Source organism: Mustela nigripes, chromosome 4 (assembly GCF_022355385.1).
Source record: "Mustela nigripes isolate SB6536 chromosome 4, MUSNIG.SB6536, whole genome shotgun sequence".
In the NCBI taxonomy this organism is placed as follows: domain Eukaryota; kingdom Metazoa; phylum Chordata; class Mammalia; order Carnivora; family Mustelidae; genus Mustela; species Mustela nigripes.
The window spans coordinates 7,149,027-7,162,058 of NC_081560.1; the positions used below are offsets into that span (position 1 = coordinate 7,149,027).

Sequence of the window (13,032 nt, forward strand, 5' to 3'; positions counted from 1 at the left end):
GTGTTGGAGTAGCAGAAGTAGGTCAGATAAACCAAAATAACCTTTGCTGGGAAACATGATAAGCTTCAGACATCTGAGAGCATGGAGAAAAAAGATGGTGTGATAGATAAAAACAGGAGGCCGATAGATGTGTGAGTCTAAAAGCAGCGAGATGCAAGGAATACACATAGCAAACATTTATCCCACCCTCTCCCTGAGAAATGTCCTCACTGTTAACTCTGTCATTGTCTTTCCTTTAGTATCGATACATGGTTCTACTTCCCTGGTTAGGACTCTGTAGGAGAAAGTGTAATAGGCATTTTACACTGAAGCCCCCAAAACAAAGCCAGCGCCCAAGTACAAGAGAGGATAGAGACTGTAATACAGTATCACATCCACTCGGTGAGCGTACAGTAGGTATACCTTGAGAAATATGGTCCTCTCGTGCCGGGTGATGTTAACGCTGTGGGGTTGTCCGTTGGCCATGTTCCTATGATCTACATCAATGTTGTAGGGCTCCCTGGTGCCGCCCAGGTTGTACCGAATCTGCAAGCTTCCTATAGAAGGAGAAGAAAAGAAATTCTTGTCATTTCTTCGCTCTAGGTTTCACTGGATGGTCAGGCTTGCCCCCCTGGCTGTCCACCAATACCCCGGCTGCTCTGAATTCTGACTCGCGCATTCAATGGCATGCTGAACCAGAAGGGTTAAGAGCACTGGGCCCACAGGGGTTTACAGTCTACCAACAGTGAGCTACCCAAGACCATCATCTCCAAGCTGAAGTGGCAGATGATCCAAGCTGGGACTCTGGCCTGGGAAGGAGGAGAACCCATACAATGTAGGACTGTGGGGACGCCTGCAGACGGACAAAATGCCATAGGAAATAAAAAATAAATGCTGGATGCAGGGATGGTCTCACGCCGTCCGCAAATTGTGACATTCGGCATATAAAAGAATCATGAGCATACAATATTAAAAATAAACATAATTTACAAAAGATAAATACATGGGAATTTGGGGAGGCTTCACTGAGACCAAGAAAATGAAGCGACAAATTTTATTCTAGGTTAGAGATTGCATCAGTCCGAATGCAAATCAAAGAACGATGGGCTTCCTGGGCCCCTGAGTCCTCACTGCCCCTCCGTTCCAGCTGACATGGCCTCAACAAATGATTCTGTTTTTCCTCTCCATCTTGCTTCTCCCCATTAACGACAGAAAATATTCAGTAAGACTGATATAATATTCTAGATCCTGTTGTTAATTAATCTGCACAGCAAACATAACTTGTATTTCTTATTTATGATTTTTAAAGACATCAATTTTTTATCTCATTTTTAACTCAGATTACAATCTTCATATTAATAGTTTCGACATCCCATAGCTTAAAAACGAAGCCAGCAACCTAGCAAGAGTTTGACCCACTAAATCATCTCACAGGGTTTTTGTTGCCTCTTTCATTTTCTGTCTTGAGGGACAGAATGGATATCCTGATTTAAAAAAAAAAAAAAAGATTTATTTATTTATTTGACACAGAGAGAGCACAAATAGGCAGAAAGGCAGGTGGCAGGCGGTGGGGGGGGGGCAGTGAGCAGGCTTCCGCTGAGCAGAGACCCCGATGCGTGACTCGATCCCAGGACCCCGAGACCATGACCTGAGCTGAAGGCAGAGGCTTAACCCACTGAGCCACCCAGGCACCCCGGATATCCTGATTTTTAAGTCGTGAAATAAAAGATGATAATTAAAACTTAGAAAGTAAACAGAAGAAAAAGAAAGAAAAAGAAAGAAAGAAAGAAAGAAAGATCGATCGGTCACAGGAAATCCCACCACCGAGAGATAACTACGCTAAATATTTGGCAGCGTCTTTTCCCAGAAATTGATCATGTCCATATGTATCCATATATACACAAATAAAAGCAACAATTTCAAAACACTGCCCTCCCTTAGTGAGGCCCTGTAGCATTACACCGGTGGTTTAAATGTTCTATAAATATTCTACCGTGTCCCTGGAATTGAAAGCAGTGTACATCAGTTCAATAAAAATTTAACAGTATTTCCTAACTTTGCTTTCTGAGCAAATTTGACAAACCTTCCCTGTTTCTCTGAGTTTTACCTTAGTTTTTCATCCTAGATTTGTTTATTTATAGCTTTCGGTCAAGCGCTGCTGATTTTCACCTCCTGGGTGTGTCTGAACTCTCTCCTTAATCTCCATCGAAGCACAGGCATCCCTTGGCACCCGGGGTGCACTGGGTGGACCCTAGGGGAGCCCTCTTCCTGGCGGATGCAGCTCTGGCCGGAGCTGGCTTGACTTGGCACCCTGGTACTGACCACGTGGTTTCAGGGACTGGGCCGCCACCAGCTGAGCCTCACCTGCGTCCTCTTTGCCTGGACCACCTGATCCGAATCTGTTTCTCCTTAACAATGTCACCTCTTGGCCTCATTTCATCGTTAGCTGAATCCCCCCTTTCTCTGCTCGTCTTCCCTACCAAGCCCAGTCAAGGAGAGGTCTTACTGGCACTTTAAACACATCATATGCGAAAAACAAACTCTTGACCTTTCCCCCCCAAAAAGTATTCCATCTCAATTTTCCACATTTCGGTTAATGGCTACTTCAACCTTCAGGCTATTCCTGGCAAAAGCCTTGCCTCCCGTCTTCCTCCGACATTACACATACAATCTGTCAGCAGCTCTCTTTGGCTCTTTCAAATATACCCCGACACGTGTCTTTTCATCCCCTCCGTGTCTACCCCCAGACCTAGCCACCACCATCGTTTGCCTGGATTACTGGACTCCCCGCCATACTAACAAACCTCTTTGCTTCTGCCCTTCTCCCACATCCCTCCCCCAACCCAGCCTCTGCCCCCACATACCCACACCCTTCTCAGAGGGCAGAGCGATCCTCTGCTCAGAACCCTCCATGGCTTCCTATCTCAACCAGAGTAAAAATCATAGTCTGCCTAATAGCTCACCAGGCCCTATATGAGCTTGCCCTATTATCTCTGACACAATCTCTTATTCTCCTCCTTGCTAACTCCTCGTCAGTCTTCTTTAGCCTCCTTGTTGTTTCCTCAGAAGCCAGCATGTTCCTGCCTCAGGACCTTTGCACTGGCTGGCTCTTCTGTCTAGGATGCGCAGTCCCCAGTATTCTGCATGGTGGACTTTTTAACCCGCTTTAGATCTTTGCTTAAATATCTTCTCAGTGATTATTTCTGTGACTTCTTCATTAAAAGAAGAATTTACCCACTCTTTTCCCTTAGCCAGGTCCTCCCTTTTCTGCCTTATTTTTTCCCCAGGAGAGTAGTAAATTTTGTTTATATTCTCTGTACTTTATTTCCAGTTCCTAGAATAATGCCTGATACTTAGTAGCTGCTGAATAAACATGTCTATTGAATGAATGAGTGACGGTCTCCCTGTTTCTGTGCTTTTTTTCTTGCAGAGAGATTTTTTCAAAATGCCTAATTGATGATGCCACTGGGTCACTAAAAACTCTTCAAAGCCTTCTAGGTGTTCATATGATGAAGACATACATTCTTAATGTAATGTATGGTGCCTTGTCTGATTTGAGTTCTGCGTGTTATGTTATTTTAAATGATGCCATTTACTCTCTCACTTTTTACATTCAAGCTACCTTGGACTTATGTTATACCCTAGAAAATACAATTCTTCTTTCTACCCCAGGACCTTTGAATACCCTGCTCCCCTTTTCTGAGATGTCTCTTTCCTCACTCCTTGGTATTTTACCTTATTTTTTCCCTTTACCCTAATAGTATTAAAAACAATCTATTGTTTGGGATTGAACAGAAGGTGATTAAACGGTTGCGGGGCTATGTGCAGAAGAACAAGTTGACTGTTGAGTTTTCATTCCCTCCTTCTCCTTCTTGTGCTTGGGCTACATATAATCGCAGCCAGTTTTCTTTAATATACAGCTGTATTCATTCATCATTTATTTACTCATTTCTTCAGAAGATATTTATTCAGTGCTCATGAAAAGCACCGTTGAATCCAATTTTTCAAGGCCTGAACGTGGGCTGTCTGGCTGGCATCAGTGCGGAGTCCCCCTCTAAGACCCAGGACCATCTCCAAACCCTGTGTCTGGCCCTGGGGATACAAAGAAAAGAAAGACCAGGCCCCACCTTTGAGGACTAGAGGTCGGAGGAAATAATAATCATGCAAAAAACAGACATTTTCTGCCCTATTTTCTTTGTCATTGTTCCTATTACGTTCCCCAGCTCATTAAAATCAGTATTAAGCTGTTTTCATTATTTTTTCTCTTTTCTGGCTTTCTTTCTTTGTAAATATGATTTAAAATTTCTGTAACTGCCTCACTTAATGGCAACTGCAATGATTTGCTTTGAGAAAACAGACGAGTTGGAACGTTAAATTTATATGTAGTGGATCTCCATAAACAGTAATGGCAATTTTCTTGAATAATAAAATTTAAATGATATATTTATTCCTTTCAAATAATAGTACCAGAGAACCACTAAATGGCAGTGGGAGAATATTAATATTTTCCATTAATATAAAATATTATTAAAATGGAAAAATACTTCACTTCCTGCATCTCACGTTCATCTCCCAAGTGAATTAAAGCGGTTATAAGGGACGGCTCTTTTATTGGCTACAGCAAATAATGGGCTTAACAGATTTATTCTCTCCTGGCCATCATCATTATCATCAGCAAACACTTACGGGGCACCTATCGTAGGCAGGAAATGTAGTGCTGGGGGCTTCTCATCTCCCTGGGAAGACAGCGAGTATTTATAACAAGGACAGAGAACAGTACAGTAGATGCCAAACAAATGCCATGGAAAGTGAGCAGAATGGGAGTCTAAAGTAAGGAGAAGTCACTGAAAGGAGGGAAGACTCGACCTGGCTCCGGAATGAAAGGCAGATGTTAGCGCCCAGAGGCAGACGCAGCAAGTCCGGGTACCAGAGCACGGTGGTGGGCAGGGGCACGGTGTCGCGTGAGCTTGGGGGAGAATGAGGAGGAGCAGGGCTGGGTGGCACTGAATACGTGGCAGGATGTGGATTAAATCTGTGGGCCGGGGCTGGTAGTAACGGCTGACGCTTACGTAGTGTCTGTGACACCTCCCTGGATGACAGACTGCACCCGTGCAGGGTCCTGCTTTCCCCTTACTGACTCGTGCCATTTTCACAATACCCCCACGAGGGAGGCGCTATTTCACACAAGGGAGCCCTGGGCGCGGAAGGGCTAACTGCCCACGGTCACGGTCACACACCTTGCACAAGGCAGAAGCAGATTCAAACCCAGACTTTCCGGTTCTACACTCGGAGCTCTCCCCTTGGGAGACCTCACTCCGGAGCCACAGGCAGGATGTGGTGGGGTTTGGGATGTCTTCTGCCCTTCCTGGGAGGAGGAGAGCCCTACTGGAGGCATGATGAGGGACACGGCTTAGTGGAGGCTGTGGTGGGTAAGAACGAGCAGGGAGGGGCCCGAAGAAGGGAGAGGGTTGGGTGTGAGGTGCACTGCTGTTCCACGGAGGGGCTAATGCTATTCTAGGAGCTGGGCGCCCCTCAGACCTCGGCAGACCCTCAGTGGGCTGAGCTGCTGGAGTCACCAGGTTGGTGGCCTCCTGAACGTAAGTGGCCTTGTCCATTTACTCAAGTCCCGTTTCTCATGTAATAACCTGCATGTGCCATGGCAGGAATGAAGCTGGAAGACATTTGTTAGGAGACCAGCGGTGGGGAAGGAAAGACAGAGATACCCCCGAGGGACACAGTGTGACTAGACTCGGCAGCTCTTGTTTGCCTGGGTGGCCTCCCAAAGGGGAAGGGTGGCACATTTGTGAATGGCAGCACACTTGGGAATTGGGGGTCTGGAGGGGGTAGCCCTGGCAGAAGCTGAGGTCTGGGGAGGGGCCCATCTTGGGGGAACCGTGACGGTGCTACGACTTTCGATATGTTAAGTATGAGGGATGCTGGGACATTTAGTGAAGACTTTCTGGTTTTTAATTTTTTTCCCGATATTTTGGCATAGAACTTATTGATATTTTTTCCTGAATGAATTCTTCACATTTTTCTAACTTTAAAATGCTAATTAATAAAAAAATGCAGTCTTTGAAGTGTGAACAAAACTACATTTTCATCAGCTGTTTGAAGATGGCCTTGCAAAGTTCAAGAAACTGACTGGTCCTGCTTTCCAAACACGCTGGGAGTGTGCTTAGAGATCTCTGCCATATGGAGAGAGCAGAGGAGTCTCGGGGCCTGGAATCAGACACCTGAGCTTAGGAATCCTGGTTTCACTCACCAGCTCAGTGTGCAAGTCACTTAACTTCTCCGTACTCCCCAGTTTTATCATCTGTTGACAGGGAATAAAGAATGCTATCTACCTCGTGGCTGTGTGGCTTGTAGGAATTCATGTGTGTGCAACACAGCCCACCTTCGGGCATCATTAAATGATAGCACCAATATGAACTGATTACTCAAAACCCTTGCACATGGTGAACGCCCCGAGACACCGGCATGAGTGCTCTTGGGGACGGGGGTGGCTTATGGGAAGGTGAGTTCCTGCTACAGCTGGGGACTGGGTTTGATGCAGGAGTGACTTAAGGAGTAGTAGTATCTTTTTGGATTACAACAGCGATGCTTGCTCATTGTAAGCATTTGAAATTTATAAAAGAATATTATTCAGGAGAAGCAAATCCACCGTAAAGAACTACTTTGTGCTCATATTATCACTTTCTGTTTTCCATCTTTATTTTTCACAGATCTAAGCCAATACTGGATAGTCAAGGCTCTATCTTGCCTTTTTACTTTCTTTCTTTCTTCTTCTTCTTCTTCTTCTTCTTCTTCTTCTTCTTCTTTTTTTTTTTTTTTTGGTTTAACATTGTAGTACATAATTTTTTTTTCTCCATACTTTTTTCTCCATTGCTCCACGTTAAGTATTATTCTTAATGAATACAGAATATTCCTTAAAATGGTGACTCCCTCTTTAACTAACCATTTTACTATAGTTGAGCTTTTGTAGGTCCTTCCTAATGCTTATTTTTATAAATAACACTAAGAGGAACATTCTGATGCTGGCTCTTTGTCTGGTTTTTGGCTTATTTCTTTAGGAATAATTTCTGAAAAGGAAAATCTTAGGAAATATCCCCCCGCCCCCAATCTTTTTAACCAACAATGAATTGACCAGAGAAACTGAAGAATTTACTATGTTTTCAAACTCAAGCTGGCCTGGATCTGTAATAATAATTTTTGCTCCCACGGAAGAGAATCCTGATCTTTACGAAGCTAAGACTTTGGAATACTCCGTGCAGAGCCAGGAGGTGTGGGCAATGAGACAAGCGTCTCCACCTCCTCAGCCCATGTCATCGCTCTGGGAAATGAATGAGAGAGATTCTCTTCCTGATCAACCCACAATATTCTTATCTGCTCTGATGAGCAGAAAGCCTGACGTGGGGCTCGATCCCAGGACCCTGGGATCATGACCTGAGCCAAAGGCAGCTGCTTAATCAACCGAGCCACCCAGGTGCCCCAAGAATTTTTAAGTGTCTCAGGATTCAGGTTTTCTGAGAAGAATGGCCCCTCGGTGTTGGGCACACTCCTGTGTTCCAGAACTGCTCAGCCTTCTCTGAAAGACCTTGAGCGCATTTGGCTATTCTCACAAGATGCCAGTTTTAGTCTCACTCTGACCCTCTTGGGCTCCATGCATATTTGCAAATCAAGGTGGTAAATACACTTCTGCTTTAACCCAGCCTTATGCCAGGGATGTATTTTATGCATGTAACATTCTGAGAGGGTTTAGGAATGAAAACATCTCTGGTTTTCCATTTCTATGGAAAGCTACATATGTTCTGAAGGAACCTTCTGATATGTTATCATACATCAGGATACCTCATTGATTTATATTAAATTAATTTTACTACTTCAGAGCTCATCTCTATTTAGGACAGCAGTGCATGTCTTCACTTGACAGGAACAAAAAATCATCATCATACATACGGAACGACCTCATATTCATGTAATATGCTTCCCATAAAGAACCTGACATGGCTTAGCAACATCACTACTGTGACACTGACAAGCTGCCTTCCTGGCTCTCACATAGGGAAATGAGGTTCAAAGACATTGGATGACTCACTCAGCGTCCTGCAGAGAATAAAGGACAAGACCAGAGCAACCCAGACTTTCTAGAACATTCTGTTCACCCAACATTAAATATTAGCAGAGGCTAGGCATGCTTGTCCTCACCGGCGGGTTTGATGAGCACTGCCAAGAAGTCTGTTGTGAAGGAGCTCACGTAGAGGAGAATGCAGGGCGCCTTGGAGGTACTGAAGCTGAAGCGGATCCCCTCGTGCGCCAGGTCGGCAGGGGCGCTCTGCTGATCAGGGGCGCTGTCTGACCTGACGCCCGATTCTTTGCCGCTGACCCCCGATGCCTGGAAGTTATACCGTAGCCACATCCCCTCTTCAAAAAATGCGCCAACATCTGTTGAAACAAAACAGGTGGAGGAGATTGACAAATGAGGGGGAAACTGGGTGCTGATACTGACCACGCTTCAAGCTCGCTGCTCACGGAAGGCAGGCCCTGCGCTGTCCACAGAGACGGGCCTGATTTCATCAACAGGGACCAACTATCCCCCTCAACCCCCAAAAGGAAGTAGCATGTAATAGAGCACGCAGATCTGTAAATTTAAAATATATATATATATATATATATATATATATATTAATAAAAATGAAGAAACTGAAATCATACCAGAAAGAATTTTCATGTATAGGGCTTAGGCCAAATGACTGATTTAGGTTGAAGAAACACCCTGAAAAGGCAATGGTTTAACATGAACACCCATTTAAGGAGCTTACGGGCTTCCTCTTTGAGACTGGAGGAGTTCTGGATGTTTGCCCAGGAGAGCCCTCGACCAGTCCCTGAGGAGGTCCCAGGAAGCTTAAAATCGTAAGTTGTGAAGTTTGAGAGAACTGGGCTCAAATATGACCATTAATTAATTACTGTGTGGCTTTATGGGAAGTTACTTAACCAATTGCTTTAGGCCTCAGTATTTTATAGGTGAATGGGAGACAATAAAAGATAATGTGAAATGATCAACACAAAGTAAATCATATCTATTATTATTATTATTATTATTAAATCACAAGAACAGTCACTAACCCTTCATTGGTCTCTGTCAATGACCTAATCATTGCTAATTGATTCCTTTTTAAGTTTATTTATTTTTGAGAGAGGAGAGAGAACATGCATGCGCACACATGAGTGGGGGGAGGGGTGGAGGGCTGAGCAGGGAGTCCAATTCAGGGCTCAATTCTAGGACCTTGGGATCCTGACCTGAGCTGTAGGCAGATGCTTAACGACTGAGCCACCTGGACACCGCCCCCCCCCCTTTTTTTCAAAGATTTTATTTATTTACTTTTGAGAGAGAGAAGTAGCGAGCACATCAGTGGGTGGAGGGGCAGAGGGAGAAGCAGACTGTACCAAGCAGGAAGCCCAATTCGGGACCCCAGGATCATGACCTGAGCTGAAGGCAGCCGTCCAGCGGACTGAGCCCTCCAGGCGCCCCGCTAACAGGCTTCTCCGCTGATTCTCCCATTGCGTGCTCCTCAGAGTTCCCAAATCATTTCCTACGTCAGGACGAAAGGCTGAGATTCCTAACAAGCTTTGTTTGGTCTCCCAGTTACGGTTCCCCTGCCCTCTTCTTCTGGAAGGAGACTTAAACTTCACGGCCCGTAGAACCCACCAGAGTGGGCACGGCGTAGTGAATCAGGGAGTCAGGCACCCGTGGGTGGATCTGGGCTGTGTTAACCTGCTAACCGACCTCTTAACCTATTAACCAGCGGGCGGTGTGTGAGTCTCACAGAATTCAGAACTATCTTGCTCAAACGCTGACAGGGCCCGTGATGGGAAGCCCAGGATTGAACAATACGCAGCCCACATGGGTCACCGACCGACTCACTGGGATGTCAGACGTATATAATACGGTCGCTGCCACCTTGGGGTCATCCTGTCCAGCCGTGGGCATGGGAGAGGACACATCCACAATCTGAAATCCTTCTGGCGAGTGTCATGGAGGTTTACACAGCAGGTCATGTGATAAGAACCCCTGTCTCAGTGCCTGGAGGGTCCTGAGTTGGCTTTCCCAGGCTTTCAGCAAACACCTGCCAAGTCCCCTCGGGACGCCAGGCACTCCGCTGGGCCCTGAGGTTACCATCGCTGCTCCCAGGAAGCCCTTGATCTAGGGGATTCAGACCACCAGGCATCACCAGAAGTACTATGGTGGGTGCAGGACCACATAATACAGGGGCTCTGGAACATGAAGGGCACCGGCCAAGGAAATCTGGGGGGAAAAGGCATGGAACCTGGGACCCAAAGAGCCAGAGGCAGTAGCTTTGTAAAGGCAGAAGGGAAGGCCAGCTTGGGAGTTGAGAGAGAAGCACATGACAACACTTGGAGCTGGGACAGTGCGACCAGAGGCATGAAGCCTTGGCATGCAGTCTTCTTACAACATCAGTTATATGGGCAAGACTCTTGAGTGCCCCACTACACTTGAGGTTGGGCGTCGGGGAAACAGTACCTAAAAAGAGGTGATCCCTGCCCTCAGCCGCTCAGAGCCTGGTGGGACAGACGGACATATTCTGTGACGTTCTCTGAGCGGTTGTGATGGATGGTAGGGGCTGCGCCGGGGGCAATCAAAGAGAGCAGACAGGGCCGGTCACCTGCCGCGGACACCCCTTTGCCACAGAGAGGTTCTCCGAGAGGATGAGGGGGTCACTATCTGAGAAACTGTTTGGGCCATGCAGGGGAGAAGAGATGGACCTGGTGCCTGGAGAGAGGGCTCCAGATCAAGGCCAGAGTTCACACAAGCCAGAGGCAGACAGAAAGGGACAAGGTAGAGGACAAGATAGGGCACTTGAAACTCAAGATCGAGGCACGAAGCTCCTGCGTGGAGGGAGGGATTCTGGGCTGCTGAGGTCGAGGAAGCAGGGAAAGCTGCAGGTGCCGGGCACCGAGCTACAGATGCCCGTATCGCCAGCCGGAGCCTGGGCTTCCCTGAGCCAGACTCTCCCCAGTCACCGCCCTTCCAGAGCGTGGGCCCGCCCGAGTCCCCGATGACACCTCTCTGTCAGAATGCTGGTCCCCAGGCCTAGCTCCAGAATTTGGCTCCGAGGGTCTGACTCAGAGGGTCTCGAGAATCAGCACGCGTAACCGACTCCCCAGAGGATGCTCGTGCCCACAGGAGACCGAGACCCCGGGAGCCAACCCCGGGGCGGGGGAGCGCCGCTGGCGGGGCAGGGAGCCGAGCGGGCCCGTCAGGCTGAGACAGGACGCCTCGTTCAACCCTAGGGGTGACCCTCCTTCCAGGGCAGATCGTTAAGAGAAATTCAGAAAGTGAAGGATTTTAGATAAGCTGAACAATATGCCACAGAGAATACTTGTGGTGTATTTCAGAGTCATCGTTAAAAAGCTTTATGGATTCATGTCGGTTTTGGAGGAAGGAAAATACCACGCTTAACAGGGTTATTCTGCAACCGCGTCATAAACCAACTGTTAAACCAGGGCCTGGGAGTGCTGCGAACCGTCTCAGTTTCCAAGTGGCGGATTTATAGCTGTCATTTCACTGCTTCAGATGGTTTGAAGGAAATGCCAAATCCGGGTGTGGAATATCACTTAGGAAAGGAACACTCCCACCCCCCCTGAAGGAAACACTAAAAGAACACTAATTTAACACGCCCCAAACAACGGCCTTTCCCTCATTGGATGATCAAAAATGACTGATGGAGAATGCTTAATGTACTAAGCATTTCATACTAAGGTTTTATACTAAGACGAGATAGCTTAAGTTTTAGGATATTCATTTTTTTGGATAGAAAAAAATGATAAATTTGGAGTCTCATTATTCTAAGATGTATCACAAGAGATCTGTGGAATTAGATCATGTTTCCCGAAATTCCGAGCTACAGTCCGAAATCTGTAGGTTCAGGATTGTAAGTTTGCCAGGAACCTTGAGGCAGGCAAGCAACCTCGTAATCATTTCTTGATTCTTGAAATGGACCTCTGATTGATGAAAAGAAGTCTGCAAATATTTGAAATAAAATCCACAAACTGCCCATCCCAGAATAATACCACAAAGATATTCTTCTCCTCGTCTGACCAAATCCCCGATGTTTAACGTGGAAAGGCGAGCAGCTGGTACTCACCCCGTTACTAAATTGCCCCTCATCTTTTCTTCCTCACGCTCAATAACTCCATTTCTTTTTGCCTTTTTTGCTTAGGCTATATCTTGCAACCTATATTTAAAAATCATCCCGAGTCTTTTCATTCTCTCACTTCCCCACAACAACCCAGAATTGAAAGCTCCTAGCCCACAAATGGGTTCTTTTCCAAAAGTTTAAAGTCAGTAACTTGCAAACTTGGAAGTATTTCCCCATCGAAACAACGCTTTAAGTGATCGGTAATTTACCACGAGAGTCCACAAAAGCTGAACAATAATTCTGGATGGGTCGCGAAAGAGAACTGAAGAATGCCATTGTGTACTAGTCGTTAAAACAGAAACAGCGACAGGAGAAGTTAAGGTTGATTCCGAACGTGAGAATTCCAGGGAACTCCGCTCCCACAAGTCTTGCATCTAGCTGACGCCGCGGCATGCCCGGGAATCTGGAGTAGCTGATTCTCCTAAGAATCTTAAGGAAGCAAAGAGTGTTCGCCTGTTCCCCTGGTGTAAATGCTCCTACCACGGCTGAATTCAAGCTGTCAACACATCACTAATACGGAGTAGAGAGGACAAGTTCACGGGTGATCTCCCAGCCGGTGTGAACTGCCTCCAGCGCGTGAGCTCACTCGGTCACTGAGCCGGTCCTTCAAGCAAACCACAGGCACTGACCGCCAGCGGGCGGCTCAAACAACGGGAGTCTATTTCACTGTTCTGGAGTCTCTAAGTCTAACATGGACGTCTCGGCTGATTCTTTTTCTGGTGCGGGCTCTCCTGGTGGCTTGCAGTCAGACATGCTCTTGCTCTGTGCTCCCATGGCAGAGAGAGAGCGAGCAAGAGAGAGGGAGGTAGGGAGAGAGAGAGAAGAGGGAGAG

General features: G+C 46.5%; 1 protein-coding gene across 1 annotated transcript in view; it reads right to left on the bottom strand.

The window, feature by feature from the left end:
• Window positions 1-13,032, bottom strand: part of CNTNAP2 (contactin associated protein 2) — a 1,946,973-nt gene that overhangs the window by 143,542 nt on the left and 1,790,399 nt on the right. Inside the window, exons 19-20 of the mRNA XM_059396202.1 lie at window positions 8,188-8,424; window positions 403-536 (exon numbers count right to left, since the gene is read on the bottom strand). Coding sequence (XP_059252185.1) covers window positions 403-536; window positions 8,188-8,424 — 371 coding nt within the window. The remainder of the gene's footprint in view (window positions 1-402; window positions 537-8,187; window positions 8,425-13,032) is intronic.